General features: G+C 40.8%; 1 protein-coding gene across 5 annotated transcripts in view; it reads left to right on the top strand.

Annotated features, from left to right (window-relative positions):
- The window catches only part of MSRB3 (methionine sulfoxide reductase B3), a 57093-nt gene that overhangs the window by 20770 nt on the left and 12608 nt on the right, over positions 1-23715 (top strand). For all 5 annotated transcript variants that reach the window (XM_083400107.1, XM_083400105.1, XM_083400109.1 and 2 more), the window contains 3 exons: positions 1384-1492; positions 4792-4869; positions 9293-9321. In XM_083400107.1, the coding sequence (XP_083256233.1) occupies positions 1384-1492; positions 4792-4869; positions 9293-9321 (216 nt within the window). The remainder of the gene's footprint in view (positions 1-1383; positions 1493-4791; positions 4870-9292; positions 9322-23715) is intronic.

Consider the following 23715-nt stretch of genomic DNA (forward strand, 5'->3'; position numbering starts at 1 on the left):
CAATAGCTCTTCCAAATTCTTCCAAATCCTTCCCTATCCTGCTGCTTTCGATAACCTGGTTTTTGTCATTTAACATAGACTGGATCATTTTATTTTGCTTAATCATTTTAATGACTCAGAAGACTGTTAATAAATCACACCACTGCCATCAACCACTGTACATAAGCACTTCGAGGTTTTATTACAATCAAGGGGTGCATAAATCCTGTTAAATAAATAACAACATATTCTATAAGTCAAGGGTCGCCAACTTGGCATCCATGGCTGCAGGGGCACCCTTGAGGTCTTCCCCGGAATCTGCAACGCCCCTGAGCTGACCCACTCACTGCCCTCTTGGTGATGAATTGGTCACCTTTTTATCTTTTGAAAAGTACACGGAGTGGAAAGAGGTGGTGGTTCAAAGAGTGGTCCTTTTTCACTCTCTCTTTCAGCTTTATGTGCTTTTCAAGGTTCAGATTAATTTTACTGGATCTAATGGACTGACTAAAAGTCTTTTTCAAGCAGAATATTTTAATTTCTAGTACAATATACAGAACAAACAATAAAGTAGCAGGCATGCTACTCCATGTAGCAATAATTTGCAGATTAATACATTAATTCTAAGAGATATTTCTTTATCTCTCTCAGCAGTAGCAGGTAATACTTTCCAATGCCATTAATATTTTGGATGCTCCTAAGACACAAGAGGAAGTAATCATGAGCAACCTCCAGAGAAAGTATTTTGAGCTTGCAACAGATTTTACAAAAATCAAATTGATGAGGCAGGAAGGCTTATCTGTTTCTTATCAGCAGCAGGCAAACCTTTAAAATACCATTCATTTAGATCTAAAATGCAAATTACAGCTTCCAACTGAAGTGCTGTCAGCTATTCTCTTTGATGCAAAGTAAAATTTTAAACAAAGAAACATTTGTTTCTAAATTAACGATAACTTCCAAGTTTCTCCGAATTGTGTTTAAACATCTTATGCCCATTACCTTTATATCTACAGTTTCTTCCAAATACAAAGGCTGTGCTCCTAAGCATATTTACTGGGAAGTTCCCTTATGTTTAGGCTCAGGTTGTTGCCTTTTTGTGAATGATTGTGTGAATGTAGAATCTTGCCGATGGTTGTGACTTTTCTGCATTCAGAAGGCTTTGGCTGTATCACATGATCACTGTTCCAATGGAGTCACCCCCCACCTTGTGAACAGCAGACTTTTTTATTATTATTTTTAAAAAAGTTGGATTTGAAGAAGCCACCAGCTGAGGCACTCTAATATATTAGAAGCTGATCTGGTCACTGGGAAAGTAAACGCAGAAGCTGTGTTTTGGCTAGAAGCCAAAGCTATTGTTCAGGATTTCAACTAAAAAGACCCCTTCTCCTGTATCCTCTCCGTCTGCAGGGTCACGTAGGGATAAAAAGAACTGTAAGGTGGTCTTCTCCCAGCAAGAACTGCGGAAGCGGCTGACACCTTTGCAATACCATGTTACTCAGGAGAAAGGGACTGAGAGGTAAGGTATGGCCATGTGGTCAATGAGAAACACAGGCCTCTCCTCTTTCAATCTGCTGCTGTTTTCTCCTCAGCTGACAGCTTCAAGAAATTTAGCACTTGTTTACTAACTTATACAAATTAACACCACCAAACCGCAGGAATTTGCGGAGGGGAGGGCAAGGTCACGGACTTCATAAATATAAAATGAACGCTATTCTGTCCCTTAGCTTCTTCTTGGGGTCTGTTTTCAGTTTACTACAAAATGTGTGGAAGTAATGGCAGTTAAGAGAGTCTTTTGTTGTTGTTGTTTTGGGGGAGGAGGGTGGAGACACCGCAGTAAGCAGAACCATAAGGGAAATAGCCCTGTGCCATTTAAAGGTGAAGTTTTGAAGGTGGTCATTGTATGTACAGATAGTTTGGCTGGGGGTCGGCAAGAGTAAGAAGGTAGCATATTTTCATTCCTTTTCCACTTTCTGTATTGAAGCACATGTGGAGAAAGTATTTATTGGCTCATTTGTGGCTGGAATGTCAAATATTTTCAATAACTGCCCTCACATGGCTTTAGACCTTGAAAGCAAGCTCTAAATCCTGGAGAAGGGTGGGGTGGGGTGGGGTGGGGGGGAGAGACAAGAGAGCTAATTCCTAAGGCTCTTGCTGTGAATATAATTTATCTCAGCTGATTTCTAGAATGAGGAGGAGGCGGCGGTCACCTCGGTCAATGTCTAACCATTTTGCTGCATGCAGGTTCGATCCCCATTTGGCCCAGTTGCATATTCCTGCAGGGCTGGACTAAATGATCCTCAGGGTCCATTTCAACTCTGCAATTCTATGATTCTCTGTTTCTTCTGACCATGGAGTTTAAAGTCAGGCCTGCTTCCGTTGCAATAGCAATAGTAGTAGTAGTAGTAGTAACAACAACAACAATTTATTTATACCCTGTCCATCTGGCTGATTTTCCCCAGCCGCTCTAGGTGGCTCCCAACAGAATACTAAAAACACGATAAAAGATCAAACATTAAAAACTTCCCTAAACAGGGCTGCCTTCAGATGTCTTCTAAAAGTCAGACAGTTCTTTATTTCCTTGACATCTGGTGGGAGGGCGTTCCACAGGGCGGGCGCCACTACCGAGAAGGCCCTCTGCCTGGTTCCCTGTAACCTCACTTCTCGCAGTGAGGGAACCGCCAGAAGGCCCTCGGAGCTGGACCTCAGTGTCTGGACTGAACGATGGGGGTGGAGACGCTCCTTCAGGTATACTGGGCCGAGGCCATTTAGGGCTTTAAAGGTCAGCACCAACACTTTGAATTGTGCTCGGAAACGTACCGGGAGCCAATGTAGGTCTTTCAGGACCGGTGTTAAATGCAATCTTTCATTCTATTCCCATTTCCAAAAAACCTCCTTTGCCACATGTGGGGTCCTGTTTAATTGGCAACAGTCTTCCTGTCGGAGTCGCCTTTTTACTAGACTTTCTGAATGGTGATCACTGGCACAAGGTTGTCTGTGCCCCCACAACAAACTGGTGGTGGTGCTTTTCCCCAGCTCAGTAGGCCTTCCAGGCAAGTCGTTTACTGTTGTGTAGAAGATTAGCAAAAATGATTTAGTGTGCACAAACAACCAGGGTTTAGGTCATTTTTAAAAAATCCTGTTTATAAAAAAATATATTGGACCCCCATAAAAAGGGTGAAAAGATAATAAAAACAAGCTGCGGAGCACATAGACTTTTTGTTGGAATAGCACAGCTGAATTGTATTAGTTGAATGACCTCCTAGCCTTTTAGATTGTTAACTTAGAAAAATATTCCCTTAAAGCAGTAATATTCCTTTTCAAATAAAAATATAGAGCTCACACAGCTTGAAATCATGGGCCAGTTTTCTTCTCCTCCTTTTCTGTTTGATTCTCTTGGTAGTCCTGCCCAATCTCCCACAAAGATCTTGCACTACTGCATAGTTTAATGCAAAAGATCAAGACTATGATATGGAAATGTTGTTAAGATGTTTAGTATTGAGATTTATTTTAAAATTACCATAATGATTCAGGTGCAAAAAAAAAGAGAAAAGGGCTTGATCGAAAACGTCTAGCTACTTGTAAGCAATTCTGTACTTTGACATCTGAACAATAGTTTCTTTTCATAAACAGGACACATTTATGTTGCTGTTCAGATTTTAATATGCACCTTTTTTGTTTCTGAAGAAAGAACAATAATTCACAAACCATGAAGTACCATTTATATTGGAATATACCGTATTGGCCTGAATATAACCCGTACTTCCCCCCCAAATTCCGACTGTGAAAAGTTAAAGTGCGGCTTAAATTCGCAACCTTACAAAAATTGGCTTTTACAGTATTGCTGCTGAACAGACATCTGGTAAAATGGAACGGGTGTGAGTGCAGGCGTAATTTTAAGGGAGCGGCTTATATTCAGGTATTGTCTTTTTTTCTCCCCCACCCTTGAATTTTAAAGGTGTGGCTTATTTGTGGGTGCGGCTTATATTCAGGCCAATATGGTATAAGAGTTGAACATAACAATTTCACTGTCAATGCAATGAGAGTTCCCTATCTGGATGTCATAATTTTGTTTGATATGCATTTTGTTGTAATGTTAATGAAATGAAGTTCTAACAAAAATTCTTTCAAAGCGTTAATTCTATAATGCAACTGCAAGCTATCACTCTACTTTGGAACTCATTTTTAAAATAAAAGCCTGACTAACTTTTCAGAGACCTTTTAATTGCATAACTTTCTAAAGAAATGCCTGAAGTAACTGATATTAGAGTTTGAAGTCTTGTTTTTTCTGTTTTATTTTACTCCAAGAAGACCCATTTATCCTAAATAGAACCCAATAAGGCAAACATGTATGTACAAAATATTTTTTTCATTGTGTTCCCATTGAGATCCCAAGATGAAATTTTGTAGGTAGATCTTAGAAATATTAAATAGGCAATACATTTTTTTAAAAAAAACTTTAATCTTTTTTTTATTGTAACTTAAATTAAAAATTTAAAGTAAGTCCATCTTGTGGCATATCATATTAAAGTCCATGAAGTTCTGAAGAGATTGGTGTTTTTAGTTCTGACGTATCTCAATGCTGGGCTGAGCTTTTAAGATTTCAGTGTAGTCCGACAAGGCCAAAAATGTCATTTTTTTGAAATTTCAAACCCTCATAACTCAAAAACGGGATGAGATAAAAAGCTAAAATTTTAGATTTAAACTTAGTTTTAATATTTAATATTAAGAAAATTGGATGACATGAGGTTATAAAGTTGGACAACTTGATATGGAATAACCTGTTTGCTAAAGTACTGTGTTGCTGTTTTGTTCTAGTGCCTTTGAAGGAGAATACACACATCACAAAGCTCATGGAATATACAAATGTGTTGTTTGTGGAACTCCTTTGTTCAAGTGAGTAAATTAAACATAGTTACAAAATAATGGTGGCTCTGGTGTTTTGAGTGTTACATATGTGCTATAGAGGTGGATGTTAAGGTACTTCATACTGATCTCACTATGGCTGATGGGAGTTGTAGTCCACAATGTGTGGAGGGTACCTGGTTGGGAAAAGCTGCCCTGAACAGAAGCAGCATAACTGAACTCCTTGTTGATGGAGAATCTCAAGGGCTACTGTAGCCCCTGCATGTAAGACTCGCCTTCAATTCATACTGGATCAAGATTCACGCAGAGCAAATCATCAGTGCAGACACATTATAATGGAACCAAAAACACTGGGCTTTATGTGAGCATAGACTAAAGGATGATATAAAAAGCATCAGTTCAAGGGTTTCTCTATTCCTTACCACCATAAACAAGAATTTAAACTTATGTTGGAAGTTCATAGTCTAGCATTCATTACATTTCTCCACACAGAGTCAGGGTCATCATTATAACCTCTGCTATTTTTGAAGAACCATCACAATTGTAAAATATGGGTAACAGAATTTGGCTTCCTTCCCATCCCCTGAACTCCATGTTTCTGAGAGTTGCTGTTAATTTTTTGTTCTTTGCACCATTGTAGTCTGTAACTATGTCATCATGACCTGTGAACCAGTTATTTTTGCCAGGAAAGGGAGAATGGTTCTTCAGCACTAAGATTAACAAACTTCACCTTTAATAGATCTGATTTATGCTGCTTCATTACTGTGTGGCACGTAAGGTCAAGGAACACATGAATTTTGCTCTGCAGATGAAAGACCTGAGGTTTCTTGGTACACGTTTAAAATAGAATTCTACCCTTATCAGCAAGGAACCAGTGAAACTCAATCTCACTCTTCATTTAATTTGATCGTTCCAGCAACTTGAAAAGCTACAAGGTATTTAATTGTGACCACCACCACCACTTTTCTATAATGAAATGTGGCATAGTCTTACAATTATTGCCCAGAAAAATCCAGCTTTACATTTGCAAAAATGCAACTGAGAGTCATTTTGCTTAGGAAATTTACCCGCATCTGAAGTGGGGGTAATCTTAGCTTTCCCTGTAAACTTCCTACAGGTAGTTGTGTTATGAGTCCCTGTTACAATAAAAAAAATGCTTTGTTTCCTAATGAATTGTTTTATAGAAACTTGCAGAAAGAGCTCTTTTCTTGCAGAAAGAGCCCTTTGCCTGAGCTTTGTAGCTGGTGGAATGGGGGAATTGCAGGACCTGAGATGCAGAGTGGGCCATGCCCCTGCCTGACTTGGGAGGGGAAAGTTTGATTTTATAGTTTTAACTGATTTTTATCTTTTATACCTTTGCAAACTGCTTAGAGACTATTGCAGCTGAATAGTATATAAATTGTTTAAACACACACACACACACACACACACACAGCGGGAAGCCTGACTATTTAAACCATCCATGCCCTGAGGATCAGGCAGTTAGGGGTTTCTTCTGCACCTCATTTGATGTGTCATTGTGGGGCATGGTTTTCACTTTTCGCAGAGCAGTGGACTGGGGTGGAGATATTTAGTAGATCAGGCATAGGCAAACTCCGGCCCTCCAGATGTTTGGGACTACAATTCCCATCATCTCTGACCACTGGTCCTGTTAGCTGCGAACTGCAGTCCCAAACATCTGGAGGGCCGGAGTTTGCCTATGCCTGTGGTAGATGTCTAATTTAGCTAATTTAACTTTTATTTTCATCACAACTTGGCCTCTGGACTAGTGGTGAAGGAAGAGCCAGTTAGAAGTAGGACAGAAGAAATGTAACAGGATTCGGTAAGGGAATTTAGCAAAGCTAGGATAGGGCTGGCAGTGTCTATTTAATACTTAACTCGTTTACAAAATAACAAATATTTATGAAAAACTGTGGTACAGTGCCATGCAATATTAAGCAGAACTACAATGCAATGCAGTAAAATAACAAGTTTAACCCCCTCCGTTCACCAGCCCCGCCTACCTGCCAACCCCTCTTCCCTTTACACCTGACCAAACCCCTCTACCTTCATCCTTCATCTATTATCCCCTCAAAGTTTCCCTATGCATTTGATAAGAATGGGCAGAATCCAGCTGCCTTTTGTCTGCTCCCTACCGCCTTGCCCACATGCTACCCCCTGCACAGGAGCTGCTTGCCACCAGGGGTGACAACTTGAAAAAAATATTTTTTTACCGGGGGGGGGGAGCCCCGCCCCACATTATTGATCACATGATATGGTGCATGCACACCATTTAAATGACAATGCCCATTAACTTTGGGGTCCCTGCCCCCCTCAAATAGTTTATGGGGGGCAAAGACCCCTCAGCCCCTAGGTGTTGGCTCCAATGCAAACCACCAGCCACCTTTCCCCATTGGCAGCCACCGGCTTTCTTTTGTATAAAGTATAGAGGTACATACTAGCTTTCACAGCAGGATTAGCCCCTAAAACACTGCCTATGGTCTCTGCCTATATACTAATAATGGCTCTATTAAGTTGTCAGTCCTCATGTTGCAAGCGTGACAGCACTAGGTAGGCATATTTGTTTAGGAAATATCTGATACACAAAGGGGAAATGAGGTAGCCTGATTTGAATCAAAATTGCCCTGCTTGTGGGAGAGCGTACAAACGAATTCTGCGGGGCTTGTACAGGAAAATGTCCTGTGGATTGTGCCCAAAAGAAACAAAAGTTGGCAGTAAGATTGCTGTCAGAATTCTTTTTTTTATTATTATAATAAAAAATACACTATTTATACCCTCAGAGTAATGTGTGAAATTTATGGCCATATAGCAGGCTCACTGAGTTCTGTATACCCACTCACCCGTTCGTGGCCTTGAGCAGGCAATATTCTCTTTACTGGAAGGGTGTTCACTTGCAGTGGAGATTAATGCTTTGATTCATGCTGCTGGTGCACTGTTCAGTACGATTAGAATATATTTTTGGCTGAAAATCTTTGCTTCTTTTCCCACCCTTTGAACATATTGAGGGTTTCTTAGTGGAACAAAGCAACCATTTTCCATATATACTGCCCCTTTTTTCCCTTGGCTTTTCTGACTCTTTCCATCGCCATCTAATGACTTATTCCAGTTAACTTGAAGTTATGGGTTTTAAAAAATAAATTTATAGTGCTTTGCACTAATTTGTTTTGGGGTGGGGGATTTTTATGTTTAACACAGAACAGTTTGCAATTGTTGCTTTGGCGAAAGACCTGTACAACTCCCCAAAGCGCACCAATGTCTTCTTGTGGATTCAAGGAATCTGATATTTCCTACATGGCTTGGGTGCACTTCCCTATATTCTATAGGGCAGGGGTGGGAAATCTGTGGCACCTCCAGGTTGTGGGTCTCCCATCAGCCCCAACCAGTATGACTTGTGGTCAGGGATGTTGGGGGTTGTAGTTCAACAATATCTGCAGGGCCATAGATTCTCCATCAACACCTTACTAAATACGGCTACAGAAATAACAGGCTTTAGGAAGATTCCTACCAATCAGCACTCGGAACTTGCTGTGGCAGGGTGTGTGTGTGTGCGTGTGTGTGTGTGTGTGTGTGCGTGCGCATATGTATATAAACACACACACACACATCACTGATGGTTAATTTGTGATATAATTCTGGCTAGAGTATGCCCACTAATTGGTTTGAGAGTTAGACCTAGACAATGCTTCTTATAGCTGTTCCTTCGGATAGAACTAGTCATAGGGTTAATTCTGCTTGACAGCACTTCAGCAGCATCTTGAAAGCAATTACCCAACTTGCGTTTTCCCACAGCTGAATTGAGAGCTTCAAAGGCTTCTGAGTTTAGAACTATCATTAAGCTATATCTGAAACATGATGTTCCCACAAAGGCTAATTTCCCCTCTCTTCCCCGCTCCTCCCCCTCATTATTAAATCTACAGCCTACTGGGTTCTTTTGTGGTATGCTAAACACATAAGATATCATGTAATAAACAGGCAAAATTGGTAGTATAGAATGGGCATGGTAATTGTATGTTTTGTGTGTACTAGTCTCTTGTTCTCTGGGTTTTCCAGCCTTCCCTGTTCTTAAGGGAAACAACCATTTATTTACTGAGGGGACAGATTAACATGCACATTGATTAAAACCGTCTTATGATGCTTTCCAAAGAAATAAATCTGTGTGATGATAGAGGATAAATGACATGGTGTTTGTAACTCTCACAATGTATTTCTTCTATTTTTAACTTTATGGAGAGGGGTTGTGGGTTTTTTGTGTGTGTTCTGTGATTATTGATCAAGGTTTCTAATGTAAAAATACACTGAGAATATGTTTAGGAACAAATGTGTTTACAGGTGAGGTGCATTAATATATAAGTTTGCTATTTGTACTTCAGTCATGGGTTTCTCATGACATAAACAGTTCTTTATCATTAAAGGATTCCTCCTCCCCCTCCCCCTCTTTCTCTCTCTATTTTAGATCAGAAACAAAGTTTGACTCCAATTCAGGTATGTTTAGGTTTACATTTTTATGTTGACTGTATGCTGTTTTCATGTTGTTCCCCAAAGAGTAATTTATCAGTTCAAGTGCAGCCTTAACTTTAAACAGTCTGGAACAAGCCAATCTTTTGAATAATCTCAGGTTTCAGATTGCCTTAAACAGTGCCATTATTGTGAATGGCAGTGCTTTTATTCCTTTCATAGCTTCAAGTCTCTTTAATTTTACTCTTTTATGTTAGAATGATTGCAAGGAAACCATGTCAGTTCTGCATTAGGTTTTGAATGATATAGCAGGCTGAGAGAAGTGGACTTTGGGAATATTGACTGTTTTAAAAGGATATTTTTCTTCCTGGAGGACAAAGCTATTTCACGGGCATGAAGTCTGAGCAGCCAATACATCAGGAAACAGGTTATTTGTCACCAAATTTTCATGACATGTCCATGTATACTTGCATGCCAGACAAGGCTATAGATTTCTCTCTAGGTGGTTAATTTAAATGTCTGTTTCTTTTAGATATATAAGAAATATTGATGTCATAGGCTCTAAAAAGCAAAACATTCCAAAAGTTAATTTAAATTGAGCAGGAGAAAGTATGCATTCTAGCAAACTGGCTGACTTTCTTAAATCAAGGGTGGTGGTAGAAGAATCTGAGTTGCATTTCCTTCAGCAAAGTTTAATGGTAAAATCTTCTTTCCTGCTGAGAAGTTGAAGTGGCTTCCCTATAATTAAAGCTCTCTGAATTCTTTGACAGAGGCTTTCCATTTAGATTTTTCAGTGATTCTGTTTAGCCTTACTATGAGAATTAACAGGCAGCAGCACCATGATACAGTTTATTTGTGTCTACATATGTTAATTCAGAACTGAGAACACTGTGCTATATCCTATATACAATATGTAGAACAGACTTGCCCAGTTAAAACATTAAATCTTTGTAATGCTGCTGTAAATTCATTGCATTTTGTGCCCAAGGGGTAAGTTAGTGCTGCATAATAGCCCTTAATTATGGGAAGGATCCCTAGATCTGTGGAGATCTGACTCTTCAGCCATCAGAAGAACTCTGGGATTCTGGAATATGGCTGTAGACCAGGGACAGGCATAGGCAAACTCGGCCCTCCAGATGTTTTGGGACTACAACTCCCATCATCCCTGACCACTGGGGTCCTGTTAGCTAGGGATGATGGGAGTTGTAGTCCCAAAACATCTGGAGGGCCAAGTTTGCCTATGCCTGACCTGGGATGTGGAAGAAGTCATGGCTCTCTTAAAGTTATTGAATTCTAACTCCCATGAGGCCCAGCCAGCATGGTCAATTGTTAGGGATGATAGGCACTGCAGTATCCAGAGGACCGCCAGTTCCCCACCCTTGATTGCCAAGCTTTATAACCTTTAGTGTATATATGCATATCTTACTGGGAAGTACACCTGAAACATAGCCACGCATCATTACCTGTTCTTGCATCCCCCTTCTTATAATTACGTGGTTGTAGTAGTAGCTGCTGCAACATGGCTGTTTCCTTTGACATTAAGGTAATGAAGAAACCCCAGGGCAGGTGGGAGGAAGTGACAGTAGATGGAAGAGATGCCTAGTAGCTTCTTCAAACATGGCCTATGGTCTTCCTAGATGGAAGAGATGCCTAGTAGCTTCTTCAAACATGGCCTATGGTCTTCCATGATACTCAGCAGGGCACAGGGCCATCTTTACCTGGGGGTGCAATGAGTGCGAGGCACCCGGGTGCCGAATTTTGGGGGGCTCCAGGGGCCCCCGCTGAAACCGCCTAAGCTCTTAACCTGTTATGAAATAATAAATCATTTTGATCAAGCTAGAAAACATACATATATGCCTAGGTATTACTGAAATGTATACCTACTGTTTCACTGAAGGACTTTCGACTTTGTGTGCTCATTTACCCAAGACGCACTGCGCCAGCGGTGGCGCTTGTCGTTCACAATGGCGCCGTTCACGCGGAATTAACTCTTACATCAAAATATTATGTAACGTATTGTATTGAGCTGCTATGCGGCAGCGGGGGTCAGTGGCACCTTTGACACGACTGATGTTTCCCCTAAGTAGGTGCCTAAACAATGCTCATAAGTTTAAGTGTGGTGGTGTTGTATACTTAAGTATAAGTGTATTGTAAATAAATGAGTAAATAAAAAAGTTTGTTTCTTTTTCCTCCCTTCTTTCGTAAACAAGAGATAAGGCGTAAGCGTGGTGTCTGACATAAGCATAATGAAAGTTAATTTGGGGGCTAAACTAAATTTGGGGGCGCTGGTCGGATCTTTGCACCCCGGCGGTGCTTATGTTGAAGACAGCGCTTGCAGGGCAGGTGGTAGGTGTATTGCAGTTGTTCTGGTGCTTCCACAATGTACAGGAAGAAGTGGGATGGAGACCACATTTAGGTTTTATCATAAGATATGGAATAAGCTGGATATATATATGCTTATTATAATTGACCTCAGAATTGTGTGAATATCCTAGCAGGTTTTCTCAACTCCTGGATAGAATATGACAATTTTGATGAATAAGTCTACTTGTTTTACTTTTTCTTGGGTCTGCTATTACAATTTCTAGCTCATTTAATTAAAGAGGCTCATTTCTTGAATACTGTTTTTGTTGCTCTGCTTCTGCACACTAGTCCAGAGCACACATTTTCTCCTTCCTTGGACAATTCCCTCTGTTGGAGAGGAAATGTATTTGGAAAAACCATTTATAAGGCACAAATAGCTTGATAATTTCTGTGATTTTTTGTGGTGAAAATAACATGAAGAATTACACAGATTTATTTCCTTGTAATAAAAGCAAAGTCTGCATGCAGTTATGAAAGGACCAATTTATTAATTTCAACTACAAAATCTGGAAACCTCGTACAGGGCTGAAAGACTGAGGAAAACATTGTCTATGCAACATGAATTTAACTTCAAAGTGAAACAAAAATTTAAATTAATGTTTGATATTCATCATGCAAATGGCTATAACATCTGTACAGAAATGCACATTCTTCACTTTGATGGCCAGAAGTTTATTTACTTTAGTAACACTAATCTTTTGCTGAAAGAAATTCGCCACTCAATGTAGATACTCCTGTGTAAGAAAACAATTATATTATTTTCTGTTTTTGAAACTTAGTGTCATAGAATAAACTGATGCATAGATTAAAATGTTGCACTATACTTTTAACTTTAAAGAGGTAAGAAATTGAACTAATCGGCATTTCATAAACAGCTGATTGAAGGGAAAGAGGTACTTCTATGGAAATCCAGCTTGCCTTGTGGGGAAAAGATTTAAGAGCACGAAGAGTAGTTGCTGGCAAGCAGGAATCATGCTAATATTCAATAATAATAATAATAGTTGTAATATAATAATAATAATAATAATAATAATAATAATAATAATATTTATACTGGGCTGAGGCCGTTTAGGGTTTTAAAGGTCAGCAGCAACACTTTCAATTGTGCTCAGAAACGTACTGGGAGCCAATGTAGGTGTTTCAGGACTGGTGTTATGTGGTCTTGGCGGCCTCTCCCAGTCACCAGTCTAGCTGCCACACTCTGGATTAGTTGTAGTTTATGGGTCACTTTCAAAAGGACTGTCTCTCATATATATTGTACATATGATATTATTAATGCTTTATTATTTATTCCAGTAACATCTTCTGTCCAGTATTCTGCAACTTATATAGGTTGGCTTCATATGTGCAGTTTGGGTTTCCTTGTGAGTAATGAGAGAGATATCTTTCTTTAGTAGCATTATCTATCTCAAGTAATGTGCTCCAGCTTCCAGAGCCATTGTACAGCAGGGAGCGCATTGCTTCCAAGAGACCACAGTGGAGAAACAAGTGGTGCAGTTCTTACAGTGGAGTCCTGTGTTTGTTTACTTGGATGTATGTCATATTGTGTCCGACTATGAAAGAAAATGTTTATTTAGTTTTTGATGACTGCATTTCTACTTTGATCAGAATTTCACTATGTTAATGATGATATATACTTCTTCCTTCTTTGGCGACCACTCATAGCTGAGTAAGATTGTCTTCCACGAACACGGTCTTTACGGTATGTCCGTAGGTCACTGTGGAGGCCAATTCTGGATCCACACGTCCTTCCCCAGTGGGGACATCGGTTTCCGGGCAGGAGTTGATCATGGTGAGGGTTTGCCAAATGTGCCTTTCTCTTAGCTTGTTTCTCTCTTTCATCCTGAGTTTGAGTGTCTTCAAAGTCCATGACACTTTTGGTAAAGGCTGTTCTCCAGTTGTAGTGCTTGCAGGCCAGTGTTTCCCAGTTGTCTGTGTTTATAATACACTTTTTTTAGATTTGCCTTGAGACTTTAAACCTCTTTTATTGGTCACCAGCGTTAAGCTTTCCATTTTTAAGTTCGGAGTAGAGTAGTTGCTTTGGAAGACGATAATCTGGAATCCAAACAACATGACCAGTCCAACGAAGTTGATGTTGAAGAATCATTGCTTCAACACTGGTGATCTTTGCTTCTTCCAGTACACTGGTATTAGTTCACCCATCTTCCCAAGTGAAGTTGTTGTGTAAATTCAATTCCTCCCACTTTACAGACTTCCGCAGGTATCCCATCAGGTCCACTGGCTTTGTTGTTTTTCATTTGGTTAATAGCTGTACACAGCTCTCCCAGATTTGGAGATACTGCAAGCTCATCTCTAATTTGTTTTTGTGGAATTTGTGAGAGGACCTTGGCAGCTACGGGGCAGTTGCGGTTAAGGAGATGCTGGTAATGTTTCTTCCAGTTCAATGCAATAGCTTCTTTATCTTTTTAGAAGTGTAGTACCATCTGTTGAGTGTAGGGGGCATATGCCATGATTTATTGGCCCATAGATGGTCTTTGTGGCTTTAAAGAAACTCTGTGCATCATGAGTGTCTGCTAACTACTGGATCTCTGGAACTTTTTTTTTTTAATCCACCAGGTGTTCTTTAGTTCTCTGGTTCTTCTTTGAACCTCAGACTTAGCGTTGGCATAGGTTTTTGTCTTAGTTGTGCAGTTTCTATTTCTTTGCCAGATCTGAAAGGCCTTCCTTTTCTTGTCAGTAATGCGTTCAATCTCACTGTTGAATCTCATCAAATCAGTTCTAGTGTTTCTTGGTTTGGTATCCATTAGTTTGTTCACAGGCTGCAGTAATGGATGTTTATAGCTTGGTCCAGTGTTCCTTGATGTTATCAGGGAACTCCAAAAGCAGGTGGTCCTTACGAGTCATTTGGAGGCAATCCTGCTTAATAGAATTTGAAGGGCTTGAGTGTTCATTGTGCACCTTGGTTTCCTCCCTTGAAGCCTGTGTTGAGGTATAATCTTGATAGCCATTGTGGTATGTATTAATTGGTGATCTGTCCAGCAGTCGTTGGCACTCGTCATAGCTCTGGTAGGGAGCACATTATGGCAATCTTCAGCTCAATTACATAGTCTAAGAGGTGCCAGTGGTTTGACCGAGGGTGCTTCCATGATATATGCAGAAGTATGCTCAAGTGAGTTCAGTGGGACTTACTGCAAAGTAAGTGTCCATAGGACTGCATTTTTGCTGTGGCATAAGTGCTTGTGAACTGGAGTCCACTTGGAGTTAACCTACATACAGGTGCAAAGGCCAGGAACTATACAGCATAGAAATAGGCTTGTGGTATTTCTGTGCAGAGTGTATTTTTATGCAACATAAGAACAGAGTGACCCATTCACAACAGCAGTGCTTGGGACTGTTTCCATAATATTGTTGTGAATAGATCACTCTGTTCTTAACTTGTAGATGTTTGGGCTCCACATAGAAATATGACGTATCTCTTGTTATCCTTTCCATTTTTCTGTACCTGAAACCTTTTGTCTGAATCTCTACTTAGCCCTATTGTGTCCAGCGAGGCTTACTCTCAGACACATTGATCACACTGGCTACAACTCTCCTGCTTCACAATGGGTGCTTTTTTATACTCTCTTGTGTGACTGCAAAATTAATCTCCATACCTTTTTATGAAAAGCAGGATCTTGTTCTGAGATCTGAGAGCTCAGGGTGGAATATATGGATAAAATTAACAATATAATATCCCAACCATCTCTTTATTGTTAGAACTAATAATGTCAGTTCTGGGATGCAGATGGGGATCTACCTTTAAACAAAAATGTGGCGTGGATTGATAGGTTTCTTGAGGTCCCCAGTCCTTTCATGTATTTTTAGACCATAGGGATGTGTGGCATAAGGTGTGGAAATTTGAATCTTCAAGGCCTGTTTTGCTTCTCGCATCTGGACAGGCTTGCAAGGTGTTTTGAAGGCCTTCTGTGAGAACTTTGCCTTGCTGGTGTTTGGAAATCAGGCATTTCCCCTGAAACAGATTGTCTTGATGGCTCCTCACCCTCTCCCCTGCGGAGATGTGGACTGTGTGTTACCTCTTCAGTAGTTTTATAGAGGGAATCCTACTGAGTGCACCTGGCATTTATGGACAATTACATCAGGGGCATGTGCAAACCTTTTGGTATGCTTGAGTTTTTCAAGGGATGGAAATGCACCACTCCTTTTTGGTTTGTAGAGGAGTTTGTGCCTAAGAAATGAAACCGTTTCCCATAGTGGAAACAAGTGTGCAAAAGAACTGAAGCCCAAGAAGAGAACCTTGAAAGATGGGCACCAACTTTGTGAGCATGTGAACAAAGACAAAAGTTTAGAAGATGGTTACATGTGGCTGGCATGGAGATGCTCAAGAGATGGTACTGGGGCCAGACAACTTAGTTCCTTCTGAGTCCCCTGTAGGACAGAGTTCTCTAGGGTGAAGGCTTATAAAGGAGAAACTTGAACACTAACAAATCACAGTTTCCTTTGGAGCCCTTGCAAGTGGGTACAGAGTACCGTAAGTAAACTGACGTTGTGAGCCAAATACAAAAATTGAGAACACCAAAACCTGAACCGAGCATCAGTTCTAATTGGAGATTCCTCTAAAAGTGTGTGTGTCAGACTGACTGAGGTTGTAATTGGGGGTGGGGAGCACTGTTCTCTGGTGCATCTGTTGCCTTTTAAGGATACCTATTTATCTTTACCTATGATCCGCTTCCTTATTTGTAAATAATACAAACATTACAAAGGCACTAGAGCTCTGCAGCTGGACCTCTGGATTCTGCACACAGGTCTGATGCTGTCTCACCTTGTATGTTGTTTCTTTATATTGGAAAACCTTATTTAATGAGTAAAGGAAGTGAAGATAATGGATGCTGATGGGTGAAATCTAAAGACCTTTTGGTAACTGTGATGTGTTTAACTGTGGTTTGAATTAAACAGTCTTCTTCCAGCTGCTGATATTCACAACATTTCTGACAGTTAACTATACATCACACATTCTCATGTCTATTTAATCTAAACATTACTGTTTTTAGGAGAGTCCAGAACTAAACCGCAGTGCCGGAAGCAAAGTAACAATCTAGCACCTCCACCCTTAACACATTTATTTGCAAGCAATTCACACTGATTTCATTGGGATCCATTTCCAGGTAATTGTGCTCAGAATCTCAGCCTAATGTGATATGGACTTCAGTTCTATGCTCAGTGTAACCTGGTTCTCATTCATGGGGTCTCCCACTTGAGGCAGCAGGTGGGGGCTCATATGGCCAAATGCTGCTGCATAAAAACTTACCTCGATGGTCAGGAGCCCTTTCAGCCAGAAACCTTTGAGCTGAAAGACCTAGGGACAGTTCACTTTGAGCCAGATTCTCCTGGTGCAATGCCAAGGGTCTCATCTTCTCTAGTGCTTGCTTGCCAGCATATGAAATGCACCAGGCAGGAGTTGAAAGAGGGGCTTTGAGTCCTCTTCTAAAGCTCTTCAGGAAGGGGGCAGAGCTTGGGAGGGGGTAGTCAGGCCCAGGAATAAGGATCCCTTCAAGCTAAGAACATGTTGGAACTAGTCATGTGCTCTGTGTGATCTGTCCAGAGTACTGAAGGACTTGCTGTAGATTTTCCTTTCCTTTCGGTTTAAGGATTATTAATCTCGACATGTAGACCCTGACTGTTTGTTTTGCCTGCTTTTCATTTCTGCTCCAGACGGTTCTTTTGGACTGCTTCCTGCCAACTCTTCCCAGTCTTGGCAGGCTAGGACACTCCTTAACATCTAGCATTTTTGTTTTCTGAGAATCATGTGAACCCTCACCCTGACTGCAGTCAGAAGTAGTCCAGCAGACACATAGGTTTGCTACTTCAGTGAGAGTTAAACTTTACTAAGGAAAGGGACGCGGGTGGCACTGTGGGTAAAAGCCTCAGTGCCTAGGACTTGCCGATCGAAAGGTCGGCGGTTCGAATCCCCGCGGTGGGGTGCGCTCCCGTTGCTCAGTCCCAGCACCTGCCAACCTAGCAGTTCAAAAGCACCCCCGGGTGCAAGTAGATAAATAGGGACCGCTTGCTGGCGGGAAGGTAAACGGCGTTTCCGTGTGCTGCGCTGGCTCACCAGATGCAGCTTTGTCACGCTGGCCACGTGACCCGGAAGTGTCTCCGGACAGCGCTGGCCCCCGGCCTCTTAAGTGAGATGGGCGCACAACCCTAGAGTCGGACACGACTGGCCCGTACGGGCAGGGGTACCTTTACCTTTACCTTTAAGGAAAAGTCTAGAGACAGTTTTATAAATGATGGTGTTTTAAATTATTCCAGGTGAATAAAGCTAGATGTGATTTTGAGGATCCTTGTTTCACAGCTCTTTAAATTTATTTTAAAAGTAGGCCTTGAAGCAACACCACGGCACCAGGTGTTTTTCCCCCTATCCCATTTTCCTGATCTGAATTTGGCCCAGTACATTGTGGAAAACAGCACAGGAGAAAATACTTTTGACTCTGCCCTTAGCAGCATGGCCCTGCTGATCCAGAGGGGAGGACGTGGACCAACAGAGTCATATTACAAGGAAGGGGATTCCTGATAAACACTGGGAAGAACTTTCTGGTGGCAAGAGCCATTTGACAGTGGAACAGACCCCCTCAGAAGCTGACACTCTCCTTTTTAAGCAGTGGTTGTATGGCCATCTGTCAGGGATTCTGTCACTGTGATTTCTGCATTCCAGGGAGTTGGACTCGGTGACCCTTGGTGTACCTTGCAACTCTACGATTCTGTAACTTTGGGGACCCCACTTCTTAAAGAAAGTTTAAAAGGAAAAAAAAATCCACTTATGGGTTTCTAGCGTCTCATACAGTTGGTCCTGAGTTTCTAATCTGAGATCCCCTATCAAATTAATTAAGATTCAGAACACCAAATGGAAACTCACAATTTAAATATCCAAAGTTTTGTGAGGGGATTAGAAAACAAGCACATTCCTAGATGATACAGAAGCATATTTCTATCACATTCATACACTACTTAAATGTCCTTGTCTTTTTGTGTGTCAGCAGTTGGGGATTAATTTTGTGTTGGCTTCAGAAACCATACAGTAGCCAAAGAAAAGCCTATGACATGACACTTCTAACCTTTGATTACATGGCTTATGCTCTCCTGGATTTCTGAGCAAGCGTGCGAGTGCTAACTTCATCTTTCATTATTGCAAATAATTGCATCATTCTGTGTATAGCACAGGTGCTATGCAGCAGCTACTACATGGCTCCCAGGTTACCTGATTCCACCATTTGTATGATCTTTTTCTGTGCATGGATCAATGAGCAGTTTCTCAGGCAGTCTTGGCACTGTTTTAGGCTGTAATCCTAATCCCATTTACCTGGGAGTAAATCCCATTGAATTCAATAGGATTTACTTCTAAGCAGACATGGTTTGGATTCCACTCTTAGTTGTCACATTTTATTGGCAGTTGGAATTTACAGTTGTTATATTTTTTGTTGTAGTCCAGCTTAGGATCATGAACTGATGAAGGGTGAGACAGAAAGGGAAGCAAAAGCAACAATAATTTATACTTAATTGGACGCAGGACATCTTCCCTATAATTCAGTTATGCTACCAGTTTTACCACCATCACAAATAAACTCCCTGAATTGAAAAGCTACCAAGGGTGGAAGTTTCCTTGTGAAAGAGATAAAGGCCAATGAAAATTGGCTCAGGTTGGTCTGATTTCCTGCTGTATTTCAATTCTTGCTCCCCTGCACTAAATTCACCAACCTCCTTTCCTAGCGACAATAGCTCATTAGATTAGTTGAGTATTCATGGAGATTTTCATCTTCTGAGTCATACAACTCTTTTATTCCCTAAAGAATTTCTTGTGTAAGAAAGGAATTTCATGTCTTTGTAGTTTTAGCTGGGTTTGTTGAAGCAGTTTCTGAAGTTTTCTTGTAATACCTGGGGAGCCAGGTCACAGATTTACTCCCGTTTCTCAAGAAAATTGATCCCTTTTGGTGCTTCTCCCATGGTGGTTTTATTCAGATATTTTCTTAATCTTTTTAACCTCTTCCTTTCAATAACATCTTCACTTGGCTGCTTAGCGTGTTTCCCAGAAGCTAGATGTGCATATTTTAGTTTAATTCTTTGAATGAACCAAAGTCATTTACTATTAGTATGTGGCTTCCAGGCTTGTCCCATCAGGTTTCCATCACTCAGTTGTTATATAAGAGAAAGCTAAAGTTACAACTATATTGGCCCATTTAGCAATTGGTGAAGAATGCTTTTATGCCCATTATGCACACTCTTTTTCTCTTTCATGACATTTTTCAGGGAGGGGGGAAGCAGATAAAATTCAGATAGGTCGGAATACCAGAATTTTAGTGTGTTTTTCTTTGCAAGGCTGAGTGATTTGAGGATGATACATCTTGACATGTGAGTTCCGGAAATGTATGGAGTGATTGTAATGTGAGCAAGGCTGGCTTATGCAAGGAATTTTCCATGGATGTATATCTCCGGTTGTAGAAGGTGACTGCACTTAGCTGTTATTAGTTATCAGTTGTGTGATATATTTGAACATCCTTGAGTTTGAGATGATCATGCCACAGGTAACAATATTTCCAGATGTACTTTTAACCCTCTGTTGAAAGTGCCGATAGAAAAATTTACTGTATCAATCTGGTTTGGGGCTCAAATATACCCCAAGAAAGCCATAAAAATAAAATAACTGGGGGAAGATATTAAGCATGATACCATATGCAAGAATGATAGTATGCCTTTGCTGAAAAATGTCCTTTTCCATCAAAACAAAAGGGGGGAAATCATTGGGTCAACTGTATCTCACCTACAAGAACAGGGTGTGATCCCATGGGTTATCAAAAACATATTATACCCTTAACATACATATAACATAACCGTTACATAACTATAACAGTGCAATGATCTTGACTTGCAAATTACTTGTAAGAAAAATAACAAAGCTCACAGACCTTGCAACCAACCATACTGTTCAAGTCACTAACACACAATTACCACACTTCACAACTGCATGGGTAGGAGATACAAAATAGGTTGCATGAAGCACGTCATTGCAGCCATTTTCTGTCACAGAGATGATATCCTGACTGATGGTATACTGGTGATCAGTTGTTTTATTCTGTTCAGAAGCCTGGAGGCCACTAATGCATAACCCAGTGCAAATGCTGGCAATCAGCTGATTGTCCAGGCTTGCAGAGCGCTATATATCATTGTGATGTCAGGTGACTGACAGTTGTGTGGCCCGCCCACCTGTCAAACCTGACCTGTTTGGGAGATAAGGATCCCTCCTGCCGGCCAGCTAGACCCACTTTCACACCCCTGTTCCACACAGATCATTTTGTGCAAAGTACCCTTTCCCTCTACTCCCATTCCAATACTTGGATGAAAGGCTGCTTTTTACTCTTAAAGAGCAGGCAGACTGTGTTATCTCTGATCTTGAAATGTCTCTCCTACTGGTTTTTGTTTTTTTACAAGCAAAGGAATTTTATCTCCTGATCAAATTAGGAGATAAAGCTGTAGGTGCTGGCAGGCCACTTCCTGCAGCTTGCTGGGCCAGATCCAGCTGCCCCTGGACTGAAACCTTCCATGTTGTACATACCTGCATTCTCAGTAGATATTTGCAGGAAAAATCTAAGTCATCTGGGGCCAGAGAACTTTGGGGAACAACTTCTCCCATGTAAATCCTTCGTACAATAAGATCATTTCACAGGGCCCTAATTCATCAGAAGTTTGGGGCTGGTGTATACATACATGTGGGACACGGGTGGCACTGTGGGTTAAACCGCAGAGCCTAGGACTTGCCGATCAGAAGGTTGGCGGTTCGAATCCCCGTGACGGAGTGAGCTCCCATTGCTCAGTCCCTGCTCCTGCCAACCTAGCAGTTCGAAAGCACGTCAAAAGTGCAAGTAGATAATTAGGTACCGCTCCAGCGGGAAGGTAAACGCCGTTTCCGTGCGCTGCTCTGGTTCGCCAGAAGTGGCTTAGTTATGCTGGCCACATGACCCAGAAGTTGTACACCGGCTCCCTCAGCCAATAAAGCGAGATGAGCGCCGCAACCCCAGAGTCGGCCACGACTGGACCTAATGGTCAGGGGTCCCTTTACCTTTATATATACACGCAGCGAAATATAGTGGTTCACGCTGCAAGGTGATTCATTGGGCTGCGTTGTTTCAGATGGTAGATAGAAGTTCACATTTCTTTTCAGAGCTCCTCTATATTAAAGAATCCTCTCAAGTAGAAAGCTAGCATGGCAATCAAAATATTAGGCTATAATCTTTCTCCCTCATGAGCTATTCTTCAATTGTAGGGAGTTTCCTATGTGGAACAGCATCAAGGGGTGTATCTGCCACCTTGGTATATGCCATTCTTCCACTGCAAATCTAGACTTAGCCACAGGTAGTGGTAATAAGGATCAGAGTATCCTTATGGTGGCGGCTTCATCCCTGAGCAATTCCCTCTGGAAAAAAAACAACAGTGAAAGCTGTGTTGTTTGGGGTGGCTTACTATATCAGGAGTACTGTATTTTGTGCATGCGGCTGCTACATGTTCTATTTGTTTTTAATTGATACCCTATCTTTTATGTGTATATGTGTGCGTATTTAAACAGTTTAAGTTGTTTTATACGTCTTTGATGGATCTGCTTTCAGAACAAAAGGCAGGTTTTTAAGGTTGTTTTTTTTAAAAAAATCCATGTGGAATTTTCATTCTCCTGTTTACACTTTTTGACAGATTCCTCTTTGAGTAGCCTCTTATAAGAGACTAATATTACTTGAATCAGATACAAACTGAAATGTTTGAATCTGGGAATGGTATTACATACAAGTCTAGTGTTAATTTCTTATTTTTCATGGTTAATGTTAAAAAAAATCAGCTGAACCAAAAGCAGTTAAAACAACTTCAGTTGCAACAGATAATGTTCCGTTTCTTAAAGTTTAGTGGTGATCTATCTTTAAAAACCTACATTGGCCTGGATAAATTGATTTTCTTTCCCTATCAGCAGGTGGAGACAGGAACATAGACAATGCTTTTTATAGCATGGTTGCTAGCTTTCGTTTAAAAATGTAGGCAGTTGCCACCAGATGGAAGCAGCTCCATGCTAGCTATTTTGAGATTTTTCTAAAGCTTCCAGATTATGCTACATAAATTGCTCCTTTACCTAAATTCTGCTAAGTCCTTCACATGAATACAAGTTGTTTATTTGAACAGGTCCATCATGGGAATGAGTAACTAGCATTGTATGTGATAACTCACTTTTTGAATCCCTTCTCTGATGTGATACTGGGGCCATTAGTACATAACTCTGTAGAAACTCTTCTGTACATTTTCATTTTCTTCACTCCTTCAGGGTAAGAACAGAAAAATGGATAAGATTTTAAAAAGCTTCATGATGTTTCATGTTTGACAATGGAAAGGAAACTGGGGAAAGAAATGTTCCTCCTTGCTTTGACCTCTAGAAGTAACCCAACTGCCGTAGATAAAGTTATACAATCTTCTTGAATAATTAGTGCAGAAAATTTATCCGTTATTTTTTACACTATTATCATGTGAGGTGGCTTTTTCTTAGTCCCCTCATGATAGCCATCTTCTGTATTGCAAGTAGCAATGACTCATTTTCTTAATTTCTAATTAATGTGGTTGACTTCCATAATCAATCTTGATTACAGATGCCATCATCTACTATTCTCCCTTGTTAATTTTGGGGAACCACATTTGCTGAACTGTTAAACAAAAAGAGACAACACTAGGGTTGCCATACGACAGGAATTTCCTGGACATAGCTGGGATTTGGTCGTCAGAAACAGTGTCCGACTTAAATGTCGGACTTAAATGTCCAGGAAAAAACAGGCGCATGGCCACTTTAACCTTTTGAAATACAGTGGTACCTCGGGTTAAGAACTTAATTCTTTCTGGAGGTCCGTTCTTAACTTGAAACTGTTCTTAACCTGACGTACCGCTTTAGCTAATGGCGCCTCCCACTGCCGCCGCCCCGCGATTTCTGTTCTCCTGAAGCAAAGTTCTTAACCCAAGGTACTATTTCTGGGTTAGCGGAGTCTGTAACCTGAAGCGTCTGTAACCCGAGGTACCACTGTA

The sequence above is a fragment of the Podarcis tiliguerta genome, assembly GCF_965153285.1.
Source record: "Podarcis tiliguerta genome assembly, chromosome: 10".
Lineage (NCBI taxonomy): Eukaryota > Metazoa > Chordata > Lepidosauria > Squamata > Lacertidae > Podarcis > Podarcis tiliguerta.